The 25,477-nt window shown below is 48.8% G+C and overlaps 1 protein-coding gene across 3 annotated transcripts in view; it reads right to left on the bottom strand.

Annotated features, from left to right (window-relative positions):
• Positions 1 to 2,281: 2,281 nt before the first annotated feature.
• The window catches only part of LOC147626065 (uncharacterized), a 97,617-nt gene continuing 74,421 nt past the window's right edge, over positions 2,282 to 25,477 (bottom strand). Inside the window, exons 7-9 of one of the 3 annotated variants that reach the window (XR_015268768.1) lie at positions 2,970 to 3,235; positions 2,770 to 2,824; positions 2,282 to 2,639 (exon numbers count right to left, since the gene is read on the bottom strand). Coding sequence is in view for 1 of the 3 variants with exons in the window: in XM_086817624.1 (XP_086673750.1) it covers positions 3,128 to 3,235 (108 nt within the window). In the remaining 2 variants the exon portion in view is untranslated. The other 2 variants (XR_015268767.1, XM_086817624.1) reach the window with 2 other exon arrangements.

The raw sequence follows: 25,477 nt of genomic DNA, 5'->3' as shown, positions 1-25,477 counted from the left end.
ACTATCTCTTTTCACCGTCATCTAGGCATAGAGAGCTCTCCCTTCACCCCTTGCGCAAAGGTGCATTCCGGAGCGAGGACATCACGAAATAACAAACGTACCCACATAGAAAAGTTCCAATTTGTGACTCTAATGTAAAACCCAACAACTCATGCTTTAGCAAGACTAAGGTAAGCTTTTGACTTAAAGTGTGTGTGCAAACAAACATATATATGTATATATATATATAATGCATACATACATACATATATGTATGTATGTATGTATGTATATATGCATGTATACAAATATATATATATATATATATATAATTTACATATGCTTTATTTATTTATATTTATATTTATATTTATGTCTATATTTTGTAGACACACATATATACACATATACACACACATACATACATATATACACACACACATAAATATATATACATATATATGTATGTGTATAAGTATATGTATATATGTGTGTACAGAGGTACATATGTTTATATATATAAACATACATATAATGCACATACATGTATACATACATATATACACTTTTTCTTTTGGTGAAAACCACTATTTTATCTTATATTGGAGAAACCTCAAAACAAGAGGCTCTCATTCAAGTACATCCAAAAGTAGTGAAAAAACACTTCGTAGTTTTGCTGATCAATCTACTACAGCGCAAAACTATCATGCAATGACTGACATAATGATCCAACGGAAATAAATATACTTGTCATGCAAACACCTCTCATAATTACGATCCAACCATAATGTCTATATAGCCTAATATCTCATCTGCCCGAAGAGAAGAGCATATTCCTACAACCTGGAAGAAAATCTTCCAAACATTCAAAACATTTTTCCTAATGTGACTCCAAGGGATCTTATTGTCATATTTGAACATGGATGATTCAAAAACTCCTTTCTGTTAGTACAAAACCATAGCAAATGAATAGTACTCTCCATTTGATGATGGCACTGCAAACAATTTGGAGCCACAATTTTCCACTTTGCGAGACCAATCCTATGAGGCATCTCCATAAAAAAACCTTCTTTTTAAAGACAATTTGTTTTATCATATCTTCCCCAAATTACCTTTCTACCAATCTAAGGACTTATTCATATGCCACACCCTATCCGCATGTCCCTTTATCCATGGCTGTGGAAAAAATAATAGATATGTCCTTGCCACTATCAATCCATACACATTAAACTATGTAATATAACCTAGTCCAACTGTTTTTTAGCAACCAATCATCTTGTCTTTGCCTAAACGATATATAAGACATATTCCCATGTCCTACTAGAGCTAATCAACGAAAAGCCTCCATACACAACGGTAATGGGCTCCCAAATGCATCGTATTTGTGCTTGTGGAAACGTCAATGGTCTACCTTCAGTCGATATGCCATCTCCCACCTTACAAATTTCTTTTCGTACTAAAAAATAAGCTTTTCTTGGCTCAGCCACAACCAATGGCATATATGTGTTTCCAAGAGGCATTGGCTCATGTGCCCAATGCAAACCAAATGTATGAGCACAGACTTCCAACCTTCAAGGAATCTGAAAGAGTAAGAGCACCCTAGGATTTTTCCTTTTACCTCACCTACCAAGATATCCAAGTAGGAAAGATTCCAATGCCCAAATGAATCGACTTTGTAACACGTATACATTGCAACCAGCATCTGTGCTCATGGTTGTCCTTGTTCTACAAAAGTTATTATCATGGTACTTTTCCGAGCCAGTACATAGTAATGCACATTCAAAGTATTCAGTCCTCCATGCATTTTAGGGCTGCAACATGCACCATTTTAAGTAGCCTCAAAGCCTACTTATCAGAACTAGTTTTCCATAACAGTTCCATTGTTGATGACATGAATGTGCCGATCGTTTTTTTATCCCAAATCAACAATGGCAAGGAGAACTGCATGTAAACCATTATGATATAAATGTGCGTGTGTGAGAGGAGGGGGGGGGGGGGGGAGGGAGGTTGATTATTGGCACAATCTACATGACCTTTGCATGTCAAGGTGCGAATAATACAATCATCATAAAGGTTTATATATATGTGTGTGTGTGTGTGTGTGTGTGTGTGTTGGGGGGGGGGGGGATTATTGGCACAATCTACATGACCTTTGCATGTCAGGGTGCAATAATACAATCATCATAATGGTTTACATGCAGTTCTCCTTGCATAAATATGAACTTATGTGTTTTTTTCATTTATATCCCTCCACCAACGTATGGAAGGTCTATTTTCCATGTAAGCATTAATAAATTTATATCTCTTTTGTAGGCTAGTCAAGCTAGTGCAACTGTTACACACAAACCCATAAGTTGCCCTATGTTGCTCCCTCGGTTACAATGAAAAGTAACAACCAACCCTCATGTACAGTAATATGATTTTAAAAAACCTAGAAAACAGATAATAGTTACCACACATTTTGACCATTTACATCAAAAAGCACTGTCAATCAAGGATCTTGTTCAGGAGCATAGATCATAGTCACCAGAAACGAGAAACGGGAATGGAAACGTTTGAGGAATGGAAACAGAGAAACGAGTTAATAGGGGTGGAAATGGCCGTTTCCTATGACAACATCACTTGGGAAACGAGAAACCGCCATGGAAACGGATGGGGTCCTGAAACGGAGAAACGCGTTTTTAGGGGCTGAAACGGCTGTTTCCTATGACTATGACATAGATCCAAGCCTCTAAAATAATGTACACTTCGTGTGAACGTCACAGGCCCTTAGTGGAAAGAAATTCTTACAGTGAACAGGAATTGCCACAGATCAAGGTTAAGGCACGCATGATCTTCCAAAAATCTGCATAATGCAGATCAGCACAACCGAAACTCACATTTGCATGTGTTGATGCTTGTTGCCATAATCTACAAATGCATCCTCCTATATCACAGCATTAAAAGTCTGAAGACATATTTGTACAGTAAAAAAGATTTAATGATCGCACCTGATACCAAAGCAAGCTAAAATTCGTGTGTCGACTTTTACATGATTTTCTCAAGCATTGCACCATTGCTCTTGGCTTTGATCTTTAGTAAGTTTTTGTCTGAGGTCAGTTGTATTAAGATCCCCGTCCATCAAAACTTTCCCCCTTGAAATAGCAGCTTAATTCATTTCTGGATGAGATTTCAGGGCTTTGCCTTGCTCCAACTGCATCGTATCAATTTTTTTCAGCATGTCCATGACCGCCTCAGCAGGCCAAAATCCCTCAGCCTGGCATTCAAATATAGATTAAATACATCCCATTAGATACATGTCTTACCTGCACAAAACACAAGCACATCCTTGGGATCGCTTCACAATAACGAAGGGGAGGCAATTTCAGTACACCCAATACAGGACCTTTACCTCCAAGTCTTGTCTTTTCTTTGCTCTAGGAAGAGAAAATAAAATGTATACATATTTATTTTGGGAAAGGGAATTAACTGACGTGCAAATAGACTCCATTTGCTGCTGGTTCCAGCTAAATCTGGTCTTCAACTGCTGCTCTTTATAGCACTAAATGCAGAAACTGGAGGGCATCGGGAGCTATGTTGTAGCATGCCCCAGCCCCTGCTGGTCATCTTGATGGTCTGCAATAGAGGACTGTTCTTCTTTTCCCCAAGACGGACTGCCCTTTTTACTGTTCATGTTCGGTCTCATCAGCTACTACCCCCTTGAGGGCCTGCCCGGGCCTACCACAACTGTAGAAACCCCTCAAATTCCCAAACCTGCATCTGACTTTCATGCCAATTGCGTCTGATATTCGATTTGCTCATTTGTTCTCACATTGTCATGGGCCTTTGACTGCAGGCACACGAATCTCCTATCACACACGTGCACCTACTTCTACCCTAGTGCATCCTGTCTGTACACTAGATGGCCTTGTCCAAAAATCATTTAGGGTTCAAAATGGCCTAAATCTCTCCTAAACTACAATGTAAATGGCATAAGCAGACATAACAAGTGCATCTAAGACCTGATCTATGTGACAGATGTCAGGTAATGTTCCCAAAGACGGTGCTCTCCTTTGATGATGTGTTCCTCAGACAGGAACTTGAAAGGCGTACAGAAGAATGTGATAGAGGCTAGATATTGTGTTAAGAAAACGGTGATAATTGAATGACTTGTACAATGCATGAATAGGAGGCCTTTATAAAAAAGTCCTCGGTGGTGTAGTTATTGTTGGCCATCCGCGCTTACAGAGGAAAGCTAGCTAGCTATTGTGGCTTGAATAGAAGCAGTATGGCATGTTTAGCAGAGATAGAGACAGTAAGAGATAAAACAACAAGAGTTTCCCAAAACGAGATCAAAAAAGTCATGTGCCTCTCTGAAACTCTCCCCCCCACCCACCCCCTTCCTTTTCGCGGTGCTCATCACCTCTCCCCCTAGCTCTCCCAGCCCCTGCCCCTGCCCCTGCGCCCGCCCCCAACCCCCCCCCCCCCTTTTCCTTACTCTGCCCCCTGCGCCCTCCCCCTCCCAACCCGCCTTCCCCCTTCCCTACGCCCCTTCCTGCCAGCCTCGCTGCGCACCCCCCCCCCCCCCTTGCCCGTTGCTGCCCCGCGTTACCCTCTTCTCTCAGAACCGCCCCCTTTCCCTTTTCCACCTCCCCCCCTTGCTTTCTCTTTTCTTTTCCGTTTGCACCCCCCCCTCCCCCCCCCCCCTTTTCCTTCCTCTTTCTTCCGGTTTCTCACCCCCCTCCCCATGCTTGCTTTCCCCTCCCTCTTCCCACAGGAAGTCTCTTCAGTTTCTTTGGGGTGTTTTCAACAAGCCTCTGCATTTTCTGGTCTTTTCCCTCGGGAGGCTTCCATGGCAATCGCTCCGTCAACCCCGACCAAGGCCGTCATTGCTTGTTTATCCTTTCCCGAAGCAGCCCTTCAAATCTTCGCCACGACTGTTGCAGCACTAGAGGCCTCCACCCTAGTTTGCAAAATTGTTGGTAGTCGCCCCGCGCGCGCGGACAACTCAAGGATCTTTTGCAGGTGAACCTCATTGGCGTGCCTGCAAAGATCACAAACATCCACCCTTTGGGGTGTGGCTACTACCAAGTGGAGTTCGACTCATCAGAGGCATCAGACTGAGTCATGCAGCTGAGCCCCCTTGCATTGCGTACAGCACACGCCTTCTTTGCGCAGTGGCTACACGGCTTTGACCCTGCGTCTAACCCACTTGCTGGCGTGTCGGGCTTCTCAGTGACAGTTTGCTTCCCAAGATTTAGGAAGGAATACCTTCTGCTTCTCCCGGGGACTGATGGTGCCATTGGGAGAGTGATGGGATCCCCCTCCAGAGCTGCCTCAACCCTTGCACGGGCAGCTGGGATTCCATCCCTCGGCATCTGTGTTTCCTCGCCGGATTCAATGCCCCATGTTATATCTATCCCATGCCTCCAGGGAGACCCCATCCTTCAGCTATAGAGTATTCAGGCCTTCCAAGCCAATGTTTCATTTGCAGGTAGATGGGCCATCTAGCCAGAGCTTGCCCTTGACGTGTGTCCAGGAGAATCCCCCCCCCCTCCCCCCGGTATCCCATTCAGATCCTCACTAGGGAGTAGACAGAGTGGCAGGTTCTCAAATGGCGGAGCACTAGGTTCTGGCCGCAGACGACACAGCTACCGGAGAGTGGCAGCCGGTTGGCCGGACCCAGACTGTCAACCAACCACCAGGGCTGAGCACCGTCGGCATGCACGCCTAGTTGGCAGAGCCCAGGAGGATTCAGTTCTGTCAGAGAACCGTCATGAGCATTTATCACAGCACCCACCAACTGTTAGCATATTCATCCCCATATTCTGCCCATGTATTGTGCCCACATTTGATCCCTTTTATGGCCCTTGGTTGTGGGCTGGCCACCCTTACTTTCTCCTTATTTTTCCCCATTTTCTTGGTATTTCTCCGAGGTTGGGTGATGCATTGTTTGTTGTTCATGTGTTGATACACTCTCACCTTTTGTATCCTTCAATTATGAGATTATTGTGTCTCTTGCTCGGGATTGCTTTCATTGCAGTATATTCAGCTTATTAGCTTCATATCTCTCTCTCTCTCTCTCTTGCACTTCTCAAATCAGCACACTCTAGTGCACTCTTTCATGGTATCATCGCTCTAGGTTCAGAGTTTTCTCTGGATGGATGTGTGGATAATGTTCATGCGTACAGCAGATGCTGCACGTGAAGTTTGGAGGGCACTTGCAGATCTTTATGAGGACATAAGGTCTCCAGGTCGGATTTTGGCTTTGGAAAAACAACTTATGAATCTTTCAATTTCTACCTTTCCACCTTTATCTGCTTTTATCACGAAGATGAAAGATCTCTGGGACGAGCTTGTTGTAGGTGGCAAGGATATCTCTACAGAGGATATGGCTATTTGACTTCTCTCCAAGCTTCCAAAGAGGTTTGATGCTTTCTTTCAGTCTCTTGTTTCTTCTCCTTGTCCTGTTCCAGTCACTTGGGAGGAAGTTCTTCCCTTCATTATGTAGATTGAGTCTTGCTTTGAGGAGTGGACAGGCACCTCTAGTGGTTCTGATGGAGCTTTGGCTACTCGAGATAAAGGGAAGAATCGACAGAAGAAAGGGAAAGGGGATTTTGACAAGAACTCCAAGGACAACAACAAAGACAAAAATAAATCTTCTAAAAACAAGGATGTGGAGTATCACTACTCTGGCAAGAAGGGTCATAAACAACCCCAATGTTACAAAAAGAAGCAGGATGAAGAAGAAAATGACTCTACCTCTACAACGGTGTCCGAGACCAAGAAGGATGATGGTATTCTTTTATTAGCCGGTGCTCGTCGTGTACTGGCTCTTGTGACTTCTCAGTGTCAGTCTTGGATTGTGGATAGCGATGCTACTGCTCACATGACACCTCATCGGGATTGGTTCGAGGACTTTACTGCCAAGACAGGCAATATCACTTTGGGTGATTCTTCTTCCGTGCCAGTTCACGGACGTGCCACCATCCCCATCTTTTGCTCCTCCAAGGACGAGGTACTTCTCTGACGTTCTGTACATTCCACATTTGGCATTTAACCTTTTGTCAGTGAGTGCTCTTACAGCTCAAGCTGCGGAGGTGATCTTCTGTCTTCACAATATTACTATTCGTGATAAGGAGACCGGTAGCATCTTGGCTCAGGGAGTCCAGGATAGTGGCTTGTACAAGTTGACCGCTTTGCTCTCTACTGGTTCTTCTTCAGCTCTTTGGCATGCTCGGTTTGGCCATTTGAGCTATCAGCTTCTATAGCGAGCTTCAAAGGATGGGTTGGTTGAGAAGGTTTACTGACCATCAAGGCTCTAACTTCTGATTGTTCCTCTTGTTTACAAGGGAAGCAACACCAAGCCGCCTTTCCAAAGGAGGTGACACACAAATCTTCGACATCAATTGCTCTTGTTCATGCAAACTTATGTGGTCCTATAAGTACCGCGCCTTTCAGTAAGGCGTCGTACATGCTCGTGATGGTGGATGACACTCTCCTCAGCTGCCTTGGATAAGAACCTGGCTGTGGGTGCCTCAGTAGAGCAAAGCTACTCCTCCGAATCCAAGAAGGCAAGAATCCGAACCTCCGCATAGTCCCCTCCAAGAAGGGCAAATCCACTCTATCATAGGCCTTCTCAAAGCCGAGAAGCAAAACTGCAAGATCCTCTGTTATGTCCTGAACTAACATAGGGGTTAGCCGTATGCCCAAACCCCGAGTTAACTAAGCCTAGCTAGTTCTGGACGTAACATTAGGGCTTAGCCGTACGCCCAAGCCCTGAGTTAACTAACCCTATCTAGTTCGAGATGTAACATCCTCCCCCCTAAGCTTAGCGGCGGCGGCAGTTGCCTCCCCAAAAGGTAAAGATGTTATCCAGGATGCTACAATCCCGAATAAAGCCCATCTGTATGGCATGGATCAAGTCAAGTATGGGAGTGATGGTGGCTGACGGCAGTAGCTTATCGCCTTGGTGAGGATCTTGTATGCTTGCCCTCCATGAGTGATCGGCCTCCACTACAGATCTTGAGGCAGTCACCACCCTCTTTCTGGATGAGGCATATCCAACCCTAGGTTCATCAGGCACTCGGGAAGCAAGCCTATCTCCATGACCTCATTGAAAGCAGCCTGAATATTGGTTCCCATGAGATCCCAAAAGCAAAGGAAGAGGGATACCAGCAAGCCATCCTCTCACGCACTTCATTCCGGAACAAGAGTGTTGGAAACATGGCCAGGTCCAGGAGGGAGTGAGGGAGAGTGGAAGGAGAGGTGGAGAGATCAAGCCATGGTGTGTCAAAGCATACACATGGATATGGAAGAAAGAGAGAGAGAGAGAGAGAGAGAGATATTAAGCGTCTACTAAAGACCCAATGGGCCTATGAGACCAAAGTGATACAATGATGTCCATGCCATATCTCATCATGGAATGGAAAATAAAACAGAAAGAAAACATAAGTATAGCTATCTCACTGGGGTGATACAAAACTGTCCATGGAAACTCGTCATGGAATACTAAGAACATAAAAACATGGGAGCAACATCAGCTCCGAGTAGATGGTATACCACTCTCCAAAATGTCAAGCATGGGGCTGACGAGTATGGCCGAAAGGTCTCCCTCACCTATGCCACGTGGAGAGGTAGCTCGATGGCGACGGAGCATGTCCTGGATCTGAGCTGATGAGGTGACCATGGCCGACGGGGTGGTCGAGGGCCTCGGGCATGCTGGAGTGCAGAGGCTCGGTCCGAGATAACTCCTCTCAGACTGAGAGAGAGAAAGAAACAAAGAAAGAAAGAAAGATATATTAAGCGTCTACTAAAGACCCAATGGGCCTATGAGACCAAAGTGGTACAATAATGTCCATGGCATATCTCATCATGGAATGGAAAATAAAATAGAATGAAAACATAAATATAGCTATCTCACTAGGGGGGGGGGGGGGGGGAGGGGGGGGTCGTCAGGCACGCTGGAGTGCAGAGGCTCGGTCCGAGGTAACTCCTCTCGGGCGAGGTAGGTCCAGAGCAACTCGTGGAGGGTCCACAAGATCCACTATGTCGGTTTCCTCCACCTCTTGGGTCTGGAAGAAACTGGTGATGGTTGGCTGCCGAGGGAGGGGGCACGGTGGCTGGGGCCTGTCTCAAGAAGGTGTCCCTGTGTCTGCGGAGCTCAAGCAGGAAGAGGCCCAGGCAACGCTGGTCCTAGAAGTCAATGATCCTAGACAGTGGACCGAATCCCTCACGAAATAGACAGTGAAACCTCCCACGGATCTCATAGTATACTGGACAGCGGCATACATAATGCTCCTCCATCTCAACCTCTGTGTGGCATAGATGGCAGATCCTCTCCTCTCCGGGTGTCCGTACGAGCTTCCCGGCTCTGAAGATGCGCTCAACTCTACTTGTCTCCACTCTGAGGGGTGGGAAGAAACCCGTATCTGGCCAATCGCAATCCGCATGGCATGGGACATGTGAACACTCGAGTAGCCCGATTCCTGGATGAATCCATCCTAAGTGAGTGTGAGGAACTAGTCTCTGTAAAAGTGCATCTTCGTGGGGAGCTCGGGGGGTGTGATCCATGTGCAATGTGTGTAGAGGCTAAGAAGATCTGACCGGATAACCCGGTTGGTATCCTCGTGAGACAGCCGAAAAAAAGGGGAGTCCGAACTGTATTGAAGGGGGGGTAGGCGGTCCATGCAGAGCCCGTATACTGAGAACCAAGTGGAAACCAGTGCATACCGTACTCCAGAGTGCACCTCAAGTGCTAGCTGTCTAGAGGACTCCAGGGCAAGCCTCGAGTACCTGTGGGGATCCATGTGACTGATGCGATGAAGGTACGTGACTGTCTGGAAGAGTGCCTCCACTACCCTCGGGGCAACAGCAAACTCTGCCTGGATAATGTGGTGTGGGATTGATGGTTTGCTGCGGATCATACGGGAGAACATCATGACCTGGGGCCTCTCAACTTGCTGCCAATCCTCATCGGATAAATTTGGCCCCTAGAAAGCTGCTCCATACATCAAGGCTGGTGTGACGAGGGTGTCAAAAAGCCAGCCCTTCGTCCCGGGCTCTTGGAAATGTGCCTGGAAGCATTGCCGCTCAAGTAAGCTCAAGGATGCATATCCCCGCGTCACTCTGGCATGTGCTGCGGGAAGCATGGTAAAGCATGGGCCACTGAAAGTGACACCAAGGTAGACATAGGATGAGACAATCTCCATAGGATCCCCTCTATATGTGAAGCTCAATTTGGATGTGATGGGGCGGGAGGTATTGAAGACCATTACCTTGGTTTTACCAAGGTTAACAGAGAGGTCCCGTTGAGTGCAAAAGTCATGTAAGGCATCCAACTGTCTCTGAAGCCCTTCGGCTGCGTTTGAGAGGAGGACGATGTCATCTGCATAAAGTAGTATGGGGATCAATATGCCTGCCAGTGTGGGACCAACCCCACCTAATCCATCAATGAAGCTCGAGATCTCGTCAATAAAGAGGCCGAAAAGAGTGGGTGATAGAGGGCAGCCCTATTTCACCCCAATGGTGCTGGAAATCTCCTGTGATGTACATCCTGGGGCTCTCACTCGTCCGGTGACGGACTCATAGAGAGCGATGATGCTCCAAACCATGTCAGATGGGACTCCGATCTCTTGTAGACAGTGTAAGAGGCGGGCTCAGGGTATAGTATCAAAAGCTTTGCGGAAATCCACAAAGCAGCAGTAAATCCTCTGCTGTCGTGCTCTACCCTCTTTGATGATGGCACGGAGGATGAACGTGTGGTCAAGGGTAGAGTAGCTCTTTCGAAAGCCAGCCTGTCCTGAGGCTCTGCATCCCTGGCTCTTTGCAAATGAACTGAGCTCCGCCTCTAGCACTGATCCATAAAGCTTGGCCAATGTGTGGCCAATCATGATCGTCCTGCAGTTATTAGGATCAAGTGGATCTCCGGCTTTGAGGATGGGGGTGATAGTGTTGGTGGACCAAGAGGGTGGAAATCCTTCACAAAGGGGTCTATTGAACATGTAAGCTAGTAGGGGTGCCACGGTATCATTGGCTTGTACTCGGCAGTGAGTCCCTCATGATCCTGGGCTCGCCCATTGCGTAGTCTACGAATGGCCTTGAGGACCATGCCCTTTGTGAAGGTGGAGGTGGTGGGGCAGGAATCTGGTTGTGGGGGTAGGGGTGGCTAATGGGGGATATGATAGAGGGAGCGTGCATATAGGAGTGCCATGTGTCTGGGCAGGTGATAGGTGTGGGAGGGCGATGATCTCAGAGTTTCCTCCAAGCCTCTTTGCAGTTCGGCCCTAAGAAAAGTCCGTATAACTCATCCTCTTTTTGAGCATAGAACTCGCGTTTCTTGCGTTGGGTGAGCCTTTGAGAAATTTGTTGCGCTTGGCGCTTTGTGATTTGCCCAATCTGTACCTCATGCTTAAGCCGGGAGCGTGTGGCCCGGCATTCGTCATCATACCAACAGTTCTGGGGCATGGAACCGCAAGGTGGCTTGGCGGTTCGATGAAGACGTGAGTGTCGATGCCGAACACATATGCCTTGAGACAGGCATCAACGCTGAAAGATCCGATGGCTCCATGAGAGAAGCATAGGTTTAAGCTTGTGGGGTCTCAGCATCATAGGTTGAAGCACCTGTTGGTGCAGCTCGTGTCTCCTCCTTGAAGGAAGCAAAACATTGAAAGAAAGATTGATCCATTGAACATTTTACTAAAGAGTCATCTGATAGTAACGCACATGTTGATGAAGTAGATAAAGAAATTGCTAATGAAAACACACATGTTGCCTTTGTATATACCTAGATGAATCTAGGAACATGCCCAAATTCACCTTTAAGGAATGTGCATGTTATATACTCATGGTAGTCAACCCACAAGACTATATAACTATCAACTCCATTATGCTTAGTATAGACTAGATACTACGACATCCCCACTAACGTCATCAGTGTCCAATAGTGGGTGTAGATCTCTGTATCAAGATATGCTCTCACACACGCACTCCACACACACACACACATATACACATAAGAGCATATATCCACACAAAGCCCTTCGTACTAAGTTTCTGTCAAACCTCCGGAGATGCAGGGCAGACTCAGCCATAATGAAGATTAGTGTTTCCTTTGTATGCCTTCATGTTGTAGAATGTCTTCATGTTGTAGATTAGTGTAGAGGACCCTCGATGATAGCATGTGGGGGGACCCACCTCCACATGCTTGCAAAATTTGGTCACAATCAGAGCATGTTTGGGTTAGTAATTAGCGCCTGGTAAACAATATGATAGCCAGAGTGTTAAAAAATAAAAAAACCATAGGGTGCAGGACAACATATGGCAAGTAATAGGTCCTAAAAACACAGCATGTGAAGGGAGAAAAATTCAACATATAAAGGGGGTGGCTCATGAAGAGAAAAACGCATAGATGCTCATGGAAGGCTGAAAAAGCCAAAACCCTAAAAAACGCAGAAGGGGAGAACATGAAGCATGACCATGGAATGGAGCCTAGCTCTGATACCATGTTGGAAACATGGCGAGGTCCAAGAGGGAGTGAGTGAGAAAGAAAGAAAGAAAGAATGTCTATGGAAGACCCCAAGGGCCTATAAGACCAAAAGTAATACAATGGTACCATGGATATACTGAGCCATGGAAAACTGAAAGAAAAAGTGAAATGAAAAGATTTGATATTACATGTAATCAACAGATGATCCCGTGTAGAGCGAGATATGCTGTGAACAGCTATTGACGATACCCGCCTCGGCCAAAACCAATCTGATGGTGAAGTGAATGTCACGCCTTTGTGATGGGAGCATGTCATGTCGGCGGAGAACCTCACAAATCTGTCTCTGTGTGGTGATGGGTCTTGATGCTCTGGGTCGGGGACGTTTGGCTCACAGAATGGATCGAGCTCCCTCGCTAAGAACTCCTATGGGGCGTGGGGCTGGAGAATGGGTACGGGTGGTGGGCTCTGATGTCGTAGTAGAGGAACTATTGTGGGCAGTGGATTCCAATGTGGATATGTGTACCACAAAGAAATCTGTGATGGCTCTCTGTGAGGTATCCTGTCGGAGCCGGTGCTCTCTCAGCATGCTACCTCAACACTACATCCCTGTGTCGTCTGAGCTCCATCAAGTACATGCCCAAGCACCTTAGAATTGTATGACCCATGTGAGTGGTCCGAACCCCTCTCAGAAGAGGCAATGGAATCTCCCCTATATCTCATAGTAAGCCGGGCAGCTGAACATATAATGGGCCTCATCCTCTACTGCTCCTGTGATGCATATTGTGCATGTCCTCTCCTCATGTGGGATATTCTCAGCTCTAGCAGTCTCTACTCTGAGGAAGTGGGAGGATACCCTGAGCTGGCCGATTGTGATAAGCATAGCATGTGACATGTGTATCTGTATGTATCCCGGGATCTCAAAGCATGGAGTATAAGATCATCAACTTCATGCATAGCATGGACTAGGTGCTACAACATCCCTACTCACGTCATCAGTGCCCCAACCAAGAGGACATAATTTTTATATAGAGACCAACGAGCTGAGTTTTTGTGATGGGTATATAGGCTTCCCAAAGGTTGGATCTGTGATGGGTGTAGGTGCTCTTTTTTTTTTTCAAGAATGCACCAAGCTTCTGAGTTGTCCTCCCTCAAAAAGAGCTGGTGTAACTCTTGTTCTTGTCTGGCAAGAAATGCCCGTTTCTTTCGAGTGAGTGTACGGAAGATGCATTGCATCTTATGTGCTGAAATCAGCCCATGTTCCCTCTCGCGTAAGAGGCAAATCCTGGTGGTTTTGCACTCTTCATCATACCATCCATTATGGGGTTGGGATCCCACTGGCAAACTTGTGGAGCATGTGATGTAGGGGAAGCTGGCATGGGCAGAGTCATGGATGATGGAGGAGAGCTGGGATGTACCGGTGGAGATAGGGAGGGATAAGTCAAGAGTGAAATGTGGCAGGAGAGGTGGTCATCAGATGTGGTCAAGATCCTGATGGAAATGAATCCGGGTGAAGGTGGTGGCAGGGGGTGTGGGTGTGGGCGGTATGGTGGGGCATGAGATCGTGAAAGAAAGTAATGCGCGGTTAGCTAGTATGGGGGGAGGAGGAATGGTGAAGTCTAGGATGTGCGGTATAAGAGCGGGAGACCCCATGAGGTAATCCACCGTTCTACTGCCTCGCCCGTGCGGAAAAGATGTAAGGTTGTCCGACTACGGTCATCTGGACAGCCCATTATATATAACCAGCTCATGCATAGTCCCCCATCTCCAAGAAGTGTCTACCATATGGTATTGCATTCCCCATATCCTAGTTGGCCCTCTGGAGGGCCATCTCAGCCAAGTCAATTTCTGACAACATAATGGCATCTCCCATGAAGTCATATGTTTGCACTTGTTCCCCTTTTGTCCTTGCATTAAAGTCTCCTAATAGGAACTCTCCTTGTTCGGAGAACTTTGCAATGTCTGCAAATAATGGCGCATATGGATCTTCCCTTTCTCTGTCAACCTGCATGCATATTCTGATTTCTCTGGTGGGAAGTGGCATACTGCAATATGTATCTCTCAAGCCAGGTCTGGCTAATCGCATCCACATAAAGCGAGCCTCCTCATCATGTCTAACCATTATGAGCATGTCTCTCAAATGAGAGCGGAACAAGCATACCACTCCTCCCGAGCCACGCACCCCCCCCAGTGGTGCGTGTTTGTCCTCTGAAAGCTGACTCCCATGTGTAACCCTCCACTTTGGGTAGCCCTCTCTCATGTCTTTGATGCGTTTCTGTGTAGAAGAAAATATCCCTATCTGATGCATTTCTGTGTAGAAGATAATATCCCTACCTGGGTAAGTCTCTGTGAAGCCTCCTATGTCTGACCATAGAGTTCCATTGCAATTCCATACTCCCATCCTCAATGCATCTGTGGTCTCACAGACCCCGCACCGTCATGTGGGGCGTTTATCCGTGATGATGACTCCGTCATCACGATAAACGGGCCATTTTCTTTCCATAGCTTGAACTATCCCAGCTTTCCTATATTCCACCTTTAGGGAGACGAGGTCATCTCCAAGGTATATTTTGGTGGTTCGGAGAGTGGCCCTCTTCTTCAAGAAAGCCAAATGGGATTGCCATATCTTTGAACTTGAGGAGGAGAGGCCTCTCCCTCGTCAAGTCCTTATCTACAAAAGGGGTGTCAGTGAGGCCCATCTGTTTGCAAAAAGTCTCTCCGTCCTCTTTTGGTGAGTTGCCCGCTTGCAAGCCTCTTACTCGCACATGTAGAGCCCTAGATTGGCGAAGCTTCTCTTCCTCAACCATGGCCATCATGATGGATGTGGCATTTGGGGTGTGGACTGTCTTTGCTTTTTCACAACCTCAACCCATTTGGAGGTTTCTCCAACCTCTTCTTTGGTTTCTCCCATGTCTTTTCGGAGGCCTACATGCTCCTCTCGGAATCCTAATTTGGCCTCTTGAACCTCTGCTGTGATTGCCTCCTTAGCCTTCTCTAGTTCTGCCTCAAGTTTGGCATTGGCATCTCGCAATTGGGCAATCTCTAGAGCAAGGGCTTCTTGTGTGGCTAGCTCTCCTTCCTCTTTGCCATACTTCTGCATCTCTTCCTTGCATAATTCCATACATTTCTCCATGCATGCAGCCAGGCATGCGCCCTTCCAAGCTTCCATTTCTTGTCGCATTTCATCTTGCAGCTCTTTGTACATTTCCTCTACCCAGTTGTCTTTGCCTTGGATCTCAGTCCTAACAGCATGAATCTCCTTTTAATGCTGGTTCAGAGTCCTGTCTATCAGCTTCTTTTGTCTGAAAGTGCCTTCCGAGCCTGTTTTTCGATCTTGTTCACTCTGTCTTCAAGATAGAGCACCATTGTCATAGTCACCTACCTCAAGCTGTAGTCCAGGACTCAGGAGAACACGGAAGCCATCCCGATGCACGATGAGGTAAGGGTGGGAGTGGCTTTTGGTTGATGGATCAACCATATGTCCGGGGTAGGGACAATTTACATTACTGGGGACAAACAGACCGGATGGCGGGCGCGGAAACGAGAGGAGCGGCGCGCAGAGCAGATAGCAGGTACAGGCAGAAACGGCATGGCGGGGGCGAACAGAGCACACACCAGATGCACAGGCAAGCACAGGCGGAAACGGGATGACAAGGGGCGGACAGAGTGCAGACCAGATGCACAGGCGAAAAGGATGGCGGGGGGCGGACAGAGCGCAGACCACATGCACAGGCATGCACAGGCGGAAAAGATGGCGGGGGGTGGAGAGAGAGAGAGAGAGAGAGAGAGAGAGAGAAATGAAATGAAATGATATATTAACGTCTTCAAAAGGCCAAAATGACCTATGAGACCAAAAAGGTTACAACAATTGGTGGATCTGATACAATGTCTGTGTAAGAAAAGCTAAAAACAACTAACTGAAACTGAAATAACTGTGAGGAAAAGTACGGTACTAGGAGCTCCTAATGGATAACACCTGGGAGGAAAACTCCAGCAACAAAGGTAAGCATCATACACATCACTATCCAAAGATGTCTCTCATCGGTCGATTTTATTAACGTCTTCCAAAAGACCGAACTCGGCCTATGAGACAAATCGGAGTACCTGTATGGGGTATCCTCTGTCATCCCAACAAAATGAAAAAGTACTGAACAAAAAAAAGCTGAATCTGGGTGTGTAGGGGATGGAGCTCTAGTACTAGGAGAATGCAAAGCTATATGCATGGAGTATACAATCATGATATGCAACCTAGCTAGCTCCATCCTGTACCATACTGGGGGTATAAAATGGTATACATCAGTGAAGAGGGTGTCCACAGCTCCCTGGAGAACATGCCTGGGTGTGCTCTCAAGCGAGCCAGTCGCTCCGCACCCTCTCTGTGAAACTGAGCTCTGATCTCTGTCATCTCTCTCTGGTATAGGCGTGGTGTCCGAAAGCCAAGTGTCCTCTGTCTCCTGCGGGCTCTAAGCGTCTCTGTTCTCTGGAGAGTAATTCCCTGCCGTGTGGGGGCTGGGAGGGGGATGGATCTCTGAAAAAATGTAGTAATCTGTGTGTGTCGCCCCCCCTCTGGAGCTGTCTGAGCCTGTAATAATGTCTCTCTGTGGCGCTGTATGTCTAGAATGTATCTACCCAGTATGCGCTGGTCTGCTGCCTCAAAGATCTGGCGTAGGGAATGTGGCTCTCTGAATAAAATGGGATATCTCTCTCTGATGGCTGTATATGCTCTGCATTTGCATACATAATGCTCCTCACTCTCCACCTCCTCTCTGCACAATCTGCATACCCTCTCCTCTCGGGGGATCCGTGCTGCTCTGCGTCTGCATAGGACTGCTACTCCCCCCAACCCTCTCGAGGTACCTTGGCGTGTGGTCCTCCTGTATGCTGACTCCCACTGGAATCCCTCTACTCGAGGTAGCCCTCTCTCTGGGCTCTGATGTGTCTCTGTCAGAAGTATGATGTCTCTCCCCACCATAACATGCTCCAGTCGTCCAGGCTGCACCCATAGTGAACCATTACAGTTCCATACTGCCATGTGTATCTCTGTCAGTGGCCTGGTCTGTGTCCCATAGGCCCCAAACCGCTAATCCATGGGCCGGCCATCAATGATGACCCGACCATCTTGATAGAAGGCCTTCTTGCCTTCTCTCCTCGCGTGTAAGACTCGTGGCATGCAAGTTCTCCTATGCTCAAGCTGCATCCTCGTGAGATCATCATCCAAGAAAATAGGAGCTCCCTCTAAACCCCGTAGTATGACCCTCTTCCTCATGAAGGTGACCCTCTCCATCTCTCCTGCAAACTGTAGGATGAGGGCTCGCTTCCGTGTTGAGTCTTTCCCGGCTCTCCATGCTTTGGTGAAGGGGAGAGGGTGCTCTTCCTTGTAGCCGAGCTTCATGCATAGAAGATGTCCATCTTTCTCGGGAGTGGAGTCGGGTGTCTCGGCTATACCTATGACTCGAATGTTGAGGCGGCGGGCATGCCTCATCTTCTCCTCCTCAATGGTGGTGTGAATGATTTGGTGTTCTTCCCTTTGAGTCTCTTCCCTCACTTCTTTACGGATGTTCTTCTTCACCACCTCGACCCATCCTGATTGCTTGGCTTCGAGCTTTCCCTCCATGTCCTTTGTGATCTCCTTGGAGATCTCTTCTTTGATGGCCGTGAGAGTGTTGTCATTGATCTCTCCTTCTTCCGTCTCAGTATTCTTGATGGCTACCATTTCCACTTTCAATGCACTCACCTCCTCCTTGAGTGCCGTGTTCTCTTGTTCGAGGTTCGTGACCCGTGCTTCGAGAGCTATGATGTGCCGGTGTAGTTTGTTTTCCACCTCATTGAGGTTGGAATCGGATGTCTTCTTGTTCTCCTTGATTAGTGCCTTCATTGCCATCTCGAGGGCCTCGAGTTTCTCTTGGAGACTCGGGGCCATTCCTCCAGATCACTCTGCAGTCCTTCCCATAGGCAGGGAGGAGAGAGAGAGAGAGAGAGAGAGAGTTATGTTACTGCCTTGGGGGCCTGAGCAAGGGTGGGTGGGGAAAGGGGGGCAGATGAGCAAAGGCGAACAGTGCGAAAGGCAGGCCAGAGGCGAAATGGGCAGGCGAAATGTGCGAAAGGGGGCCAGAGGCGAAATGGGCAGATGAGCAAAGGCAAACAGTGCGAAAGGCAGGCCAGAGGCGAAATGGGCAAGCGAAATGTGCGAAAGGGGGCCAGAGGCGAAATGGGCAGGTGAGGGCCAGAGGCGAAATGTGCAGGCGAGGGCCAGATGAGCAAAGCCGAACAGTGCGAAAGGCAGGCCAGAGGCGAAATGGGCAGGCGAAATGTGCGAAAGGGGGCCAGAGGCGAAATGGGCAGGCGAGGGCCAGAGGCGAAATGTGCAGGCGAGGGCCAAATGAGCAAAGGCGAACAGAGAGAGAGAAAGAAAGTTGTATTAACGTCTTCAAAAGGTCAAAATGACCTATGAGACCAAAAGGTTACATTATATCCATGAGGTACACCATCCTGGGTACAAAATACTAATAAAGAAAGATACAAAAAATCTAGAACTATAAAATCTCATCTAGGTACATGAGCAAAGACCTCTCATATCACCCTAATACATCCCTCATGGGCCACTGTGACATGGTGCTCAAGGTGGTAAAACTGAGCCGGCATGAGAAGGTCTTACGATGATGGGAGATGATGACCTGGATCCTCCTGTGTGGCGTGATCGTGGGCGAGGGCCAAGGGGTTTGGGCCATCGAGCTCTGCATAACTCAAGGGCTCTGTCAAGTGTCACACCTCTCGGCCAAGCTCCTGCACTAGCCTATGGTCCGGGTATGATGGGTGGATCGGCCCTCGGAGTGCTGGTATGGAAGAAGTCAGTGAGAGCTCTCTGTGCTGGTCCTCGAGCAAGCAGTTGATCTGGATCTCACTAAGGACTCCCTGTGTCTACGGAGCTCTAGAAGAAAAAGTCCCACGCATCTCTGATCTGGAAGTCCATGATCCTGGAAAGTGGTCCGAACCCGGCTCGGAAGAGGTAGTGGAACCTCCCCCGAATCTCATAGTATACAGGGCATCCGCATATGTAATGATCCTCTGTCTTGGGCTCTATGTAACAGAGCTGGCATATCCTATCCTCTGGTGCGTCCGCCTTGGGCTAACAGAGCTGGCATATCCTATCCTCTGGTGCGTCCGCCTTGGGCCCATATCTGGTAGTCTCCACTCTCAGCGGGCCGAGGTGCGGATCTGGCCAATCGCACATCTCACCCCAAAAGATAGGTGTGTGTCCATGTAGGGTGGGCGGATGATGAAACCATCCTCTATCAGGCATAGGAGGTGATCTCTGTAGAAGGCCACCTTCGTCCCCAGTGGACGACTAGGTGAACTCCATGTCCTCTCAGTATCGAATCTAACAATGTCCTTCCTAATAACCCTGTTCCGCTATGTGCGGCTAAGAACAAATGACGGGGCCTCCATGTTGTACTGGAACGGGGGGCGTGCCTCCATCTACATGCCGTACATGCCAAACCAAGTGCCTACCTGTGCATACCAACACTATGTATCTCCCTCGAGTGTCAACCGTCTCGAGGACTCCAAGGCTAGCCGGGGGTATCTATCTAGTGGAAGCTCCCATAGCCTGTGCCAGTATGTCACTGTCTGGAATAGAGCCTCTGGCACTATCGGTGCAGCCCCCATCTCTGCCCGCAAAATCTCATGTGGCACTGATGGCTTACTCCTAATCAGGTGTGAGATCATCGCCACTAGGGGCCTCTCCTTCAGCTTCCAACCATCATATACCTCCTCTCTATCCGTCTCGTCCGGCTCTCTCCTCTCTCTCCTCCTGTGGTATAAGCTAGGACCTCAGATGGGGGCACCATACAGTAGTGCAAGTGTAACCAGAGTATCAAATAGCCAAAACTTCGTCCTCGGCTCTTGAAACTGTATCTGTGAGCATTGCCTCTCTAGCAAGCCAAGGGCTGCATATCCCCTCATCAATCTAGCTTCGGTCACCTTCCGCATCCACAACTGAGGTCCAACAAAAGTGATCCCAAGGTAGGGTAACATACTCCACTGTATGTAAACTGTACTGCAGATCCACCTATCCGCTGTGGGGAGGTATTAAAGATCATGACCTTGGTCTTTCCAAGGTTCACAGTGAGGTCCCGGTCCTCGCAAAAGGCCCGTAATGCATCCAAATGCCTCTGCAGCCCCTCTGGTGAATCAGAAATAAGAACAATATCATCTGCATACAAGAGGATAGGTATCAGGACTCCTGCTAAATGTGCTCCTCGTCCTCCCTGTCTGTCTATGTAATCCGAGATCTCGTCAATGTATAGACCAAATAGAGTAGGAGACAAGGGGCAGCCTTGCTTCACCCCAAAAGTGTTGTGTATGATCTCTGAGTCACCTCCTTGAGCCCGTACTCTACCTGTGACTGACTCATAGAGTGTAATGATCCCCCAAAGCATCTCTGCTGGCACTCCCATATCCTACAGTCTCCTCATCAGTCTGGCCCATGGGACAGTATCAAAAGCTTTGCAGAAATCCACAAAGCAGCAGTATATCCGATGCCCGTGAACTCTCCCCTCCTCAATGATCCCCTATAGTGTAAAGATATGATCTTGCAATAGACACAAGGAAGCAAGATTGCAAGAACTCAAGTGATACTCATTACTTTGGCAAGTATGAAATACAACCCAAGACCTTGCTTTTATAGGCACTAGGGTGCCCTTTAATCTCTTAATAAGAGGTGGTTCACACCTAATGTGTTCACACCAAGACTTACTAACCTTTCACACCACTAAGACTCTGATTATTCCAACAAAGAGGGCCTGAAGCGCCTCAGCTAGTTCCATGACTCAGAAGGGGGAATCCAGGTGAGTCCTAAAGGACTCTGAAACACGGCTGAATATGCCTCCAAACTAGCTGGCAGGCCTCCTCTCTCTGATCGGAATCCAGTTGAAGGCTGAGGCTACCTCTCTGACTTGCTGAGGCTCTAAGGCAATGGATCCATCCAGCCAGCAGAGAGCCCTGATCCCCTTCCCAACGGAAGTGAGGTCTTGAAGCAGCAAAGAACTCTTGGGAGACCCGATCCCCAGCCTGGGTCCAAAACGAAGCTCTTGCATGGTATCTATACTCAGGTATCTGTACTCAATCCTCAGCTCCTCCAAGCCCTCTAAAGCGGTGTGCGTATCTCTCTAACATAGGCGCTCTCCGGAGTCTTCTCCTGAAACCTCTGCAGTGAGGCTAGGCTACAGCGGAGACTCCTCTCCTGCACTTGGAAGGCCCTGAGTCTCTCTTGAGCAGCCATCTGAAGAAAGGAACTAATCTTGAATAATACGGCATCAAGATAAATCGCAACACTCCTTGAGAAGAAATTGTGGGAGGCCCGGATCTCCTCAATGCAGGCAGAAACAACTAGATCCTGAAGGAGGCAATCTGGAATCCATGCAGACTGCTGGCTAGCAATCTGTAAAACATAAGACGAAAATATGTCAGCCACCGCTGGGCTGGTAGGAGCTTGATTTTGCCCTTCCTTCTTGATGTGTTAGCATGACGAGATTAGTAATGTTAGGCAGATGATGTTAGTGCATATGTGAGCAGTTGGCCTCTGCTCAGGTGAGAAGCATAGGGGCATGATCTAAGAAGGTCGTGCTGGCTAAGATGCCTACCATCCCTCCTCTGTCACAGCCCCACTCATCCCACGTAGAAGTGGTCCAAGCATGAGAGGGTGGGCCTCTGAGCATGTCGAACTGAACGGGAGAAGGGAAGGCTGCCCTGCATGCGACCAAACTCCGGCAGGTGCCAAGTGTCCTAGGAGCCCTCAAATATGGAAGAGAAGCTTCTCCCAAGTGGAGCACTCAGATCCAGAAACAGTAGGGTTAGTGCTCCCTCCCTTCCGGTCTTCAGGGTCCTCCAAGTCTCCTCACATACACCGAGTGTCATCCACAAGGAGCCCCTGTCGAATGTGGAGTCAGGAGGAGGTGCACTTGGCAAGTTGGCAGCCCCATTGGGGGCGTAGATGTTGAGGAGACAAAGGTGAGTCTCCCCAATGCAAACAATCAACCATTGGGTGCGGCCGGGACAATCACGCCAGAATCCACTATCAATGGCACCGAGCTCTGGCTCAGGGGAGGAAGGAAGAAAAGGGACCGGGGGGAGGGGAAGGTGTACGAAACCACACTGTGGGCCTGTAATGCCTAGAGTGACACTGTCAACTCCTCGGGTGAGAAAAGCACCTCGGCTCCAAGTACAAAGGAAGGCCACGAGGTGCTCCTGGGTGTTGTAAAAATCACTCATAAGGCACTCCAAGCGCTCCACAGGGTGTGGATCCATCCAGATAGTGTGAATCGTCTCTGCCGGTGGGGTGCCTATGCCCTCCGTGGTTTCATTGCACTACACCCGCCAGACATGCCAGGTAGCAATGCTGCTAATGAGCTCCCATCATTGATCAGTGTGACTTTGCAAGGTCCGCAGAGCCACTGAAGCCATTGTGGCAATAGTAGAGGAGACTCTGGAATAAATCAGCTCAAGCAAGAGACCCTCACCGTCCTCCAGTCCCACATCTGAATTCTACGGCCCATTTTGTTTTGGGGAAGAGGGGGGGGGTGGGGGGCTTTGCACGATGGGCGTTTTTGCAGGGCATTTTGTGTTTGAGGCTAGGGGAGTCCGCTACTGCAAAGTTGATGTCAAGGAGAAGGTTCCTCCCCCCTCTGAGATCTGCAAGTCGCTCTGCCTGGGCAGGGGGAAGAAGCTGCCTGATGCACTCCAGTAGCATTCACACCATTGTCTGCTGTTTGCTATCCCTCAGACACCTACCTCCAATGTCCCCTTCCTGCCCTGTGTCACCATCATTGCTTTGCCAAATGGTCTATCTTCCTGCAGGTATAACAATATCGAATCTGTGGGTATGTGTCAGTTTGTGACTGAGTACTGCTGAGTTGTCAAAGATATGTTAAAAGTTGGATAGTATAAGTGATGGATGGTCACAAACATTTTTCAGCCAACTGATGAACATGACGAAGTTTTTTTTTTTTTTTTCCGAGAAAAGATCCTTTCATTAGTTATATAAAAACGCCCGTAGGGCTACAAAAGATCTCTCCTGCTCCTAAGAGAGACAGAGCAGCGAATACAGCATGGCAGCCCGGGAGACTCTCCCTAGGTGCTGCAAAATACAAGCATCAGTACAAAAAACTGAGCAGCTAAATCATACAATAGGGGGGGGAAGAGCCAAACAGGTGGCCTGTAGTGCCAACGGGGGGATCCCGTGTGTGAGGTGTAGAAAGGGCCACAACGCCAAGTGGTGTGAAAGGCCTGGCGCCGTAAGATCGCCTCATCCGAGTCTCCCCGGATGCGGTCGTACTGTCCTCGCAGGGTGTGGATCAACTCCTGCCAAATCCCCCGTACAGTCTCTGCTGGTGGCTCCAATCTCCCCTCAAAGGCCGTAAAGCACCGGGCCCTCCAGGTGAACCAGATGGTGAGGCTGCTGAGGAGCTCCCATCGTAAATCCCTCTCCTGTGTCCAGCTGGCGGACGAGAAATCCGGTGCCGGAACCAGGCGAGGCTAGCCCCTAATAAATCTGATGGCCTGACTGCCCTGCTCCATCTCATAGCCCATAGCAGGCCCTGACGAAGTCGACCAAGCAGCGGCACCCCACGTAAACATACCCTCTGGAGAGAGGGGGGCCAGAATACGCAGCATCCGCAGCCAAATCTGTTGTGCCTGAGGGCAATCCCAAAGGCAATGTCTCTGTGTCTCCATAGGGTGGCCGCATCGGACGCAGGCCGCCGGAAGACCGCTGTAAACAAGCCAAGTGCCAACTGCTGAGCCCCTGTGGGCGACCAGCCACTGAAAAGTCGAGATCCTGCGGGCCTGTCGACTAGCCCAGAGCCGAGCCCAGAAATCCTCCAAGAACTCCTGTGAGAGTCCCTGTAGTCGCCAATGCCCCGCTGCCGCTGGAGAAACCGTCCTCCTCGCCGTCAAAATATGCCGCCCCAGCCGAACAGTATACTGGAAAAAGGTGATCTCTGTGGCCTCAAGGGATGCATAAGGATCATGCCACTCGTACTCCCCAGGGTCCCACTGTAGCCGGGCCAAGGGGCGCGCTGCATATGCCCATATGCGCCAATCCGGGAGCACATCAGCAGGGTCGGGATCAATATGCCACTTCCGAGAAGCGGCGGCCACTACCCGAATCCTCTGAAAGGTGCACTCTGCAACCAAAGGCGACTCCACCTCCACTCTCTCGAGTCTGCCCCCATCCTGAATCTCATAGTAGTGGCATCTGCCATCCTCAGTGCAAGCTCTGACAGCAATCAGGATCTCCAACTGTGTAAAGGCTCCCATCCACCGTGGGGCCACTGGCTCGAGAGGCGTGAACCACTCCTCTATGAGTGCCTCCTGAATATCATCCCTCATAATCAACCCCCCTCTGAAGTGACTCAGCCTCTCCACCTGGATCTCCTCTGGTAGACTGCAGAAAGCCTGCCAGTCTCCAAAACTACGAGCTGGGCCTGCCGCTAAAGGTCCCCAGGCTAGACGAGGCCGAGAACCCAGCATATGACCCTGCTCCGTGCGAACCGCTGGGCTCCAGATGAGCGGCTGTCTGGCCCGCTCCTCAACACAAGAAGGAGGTCGCTGAGAGAGCCCCGGTCTCAGCAGCTCCCAAGCTCTCAGGATACTCAAAGCAAATCTGTCCTCCCATCCTCTACTGAGGCCTGTCCTCCTCATCTCTATGAAGATCCAGCGAATCTCTGGTGCCCAAGTACCCCCTGCTGGGGGCGCCCGAGCCTGCAGCCGCTGCAAGAGGAGCTCTTTCCAAGGCTCAGCGCCTGGAAGCAACCCCCGAACAATAAGCTTCCCCAATAAGGCTCTACTCTGATCGACTAGATCTATAATGCCCAAACCTCCCTGAGCCAGTGGAAGTGTAATAACTGCCCATGCAACCTTCGCCCGAGCTGGCTGACCGTCCCGCCCAGACCACAGAAAGTTCCTGATCAGCCTCTGTACCTGGCTGATGCAAGAGCTAGAGAAAATCTAGCAAGACGTAATGTACCACATGGTCGC

This window comes from Cibotium barometz, chromosome 23, assembly GCF_041138505.1.
Source record: "Cibotium barometz isolate CiBa-2024 chromosome 23, ASM4113850v1, whole genome shotgun sequence".
In the NCBI taxonomy this organism is placed as follows: Eukaryota; Viridiplantae; Streptophyta; class Polypodiopsida; order Cyatheales; family Cibotiaceae; genus Cibotium; species Cibotium barometz.
The sequence above is the reverse complement of the archived record's forward strand: the minus strand, read 5'-3'. Positions and strand labels throughout refer to the sequence as shown.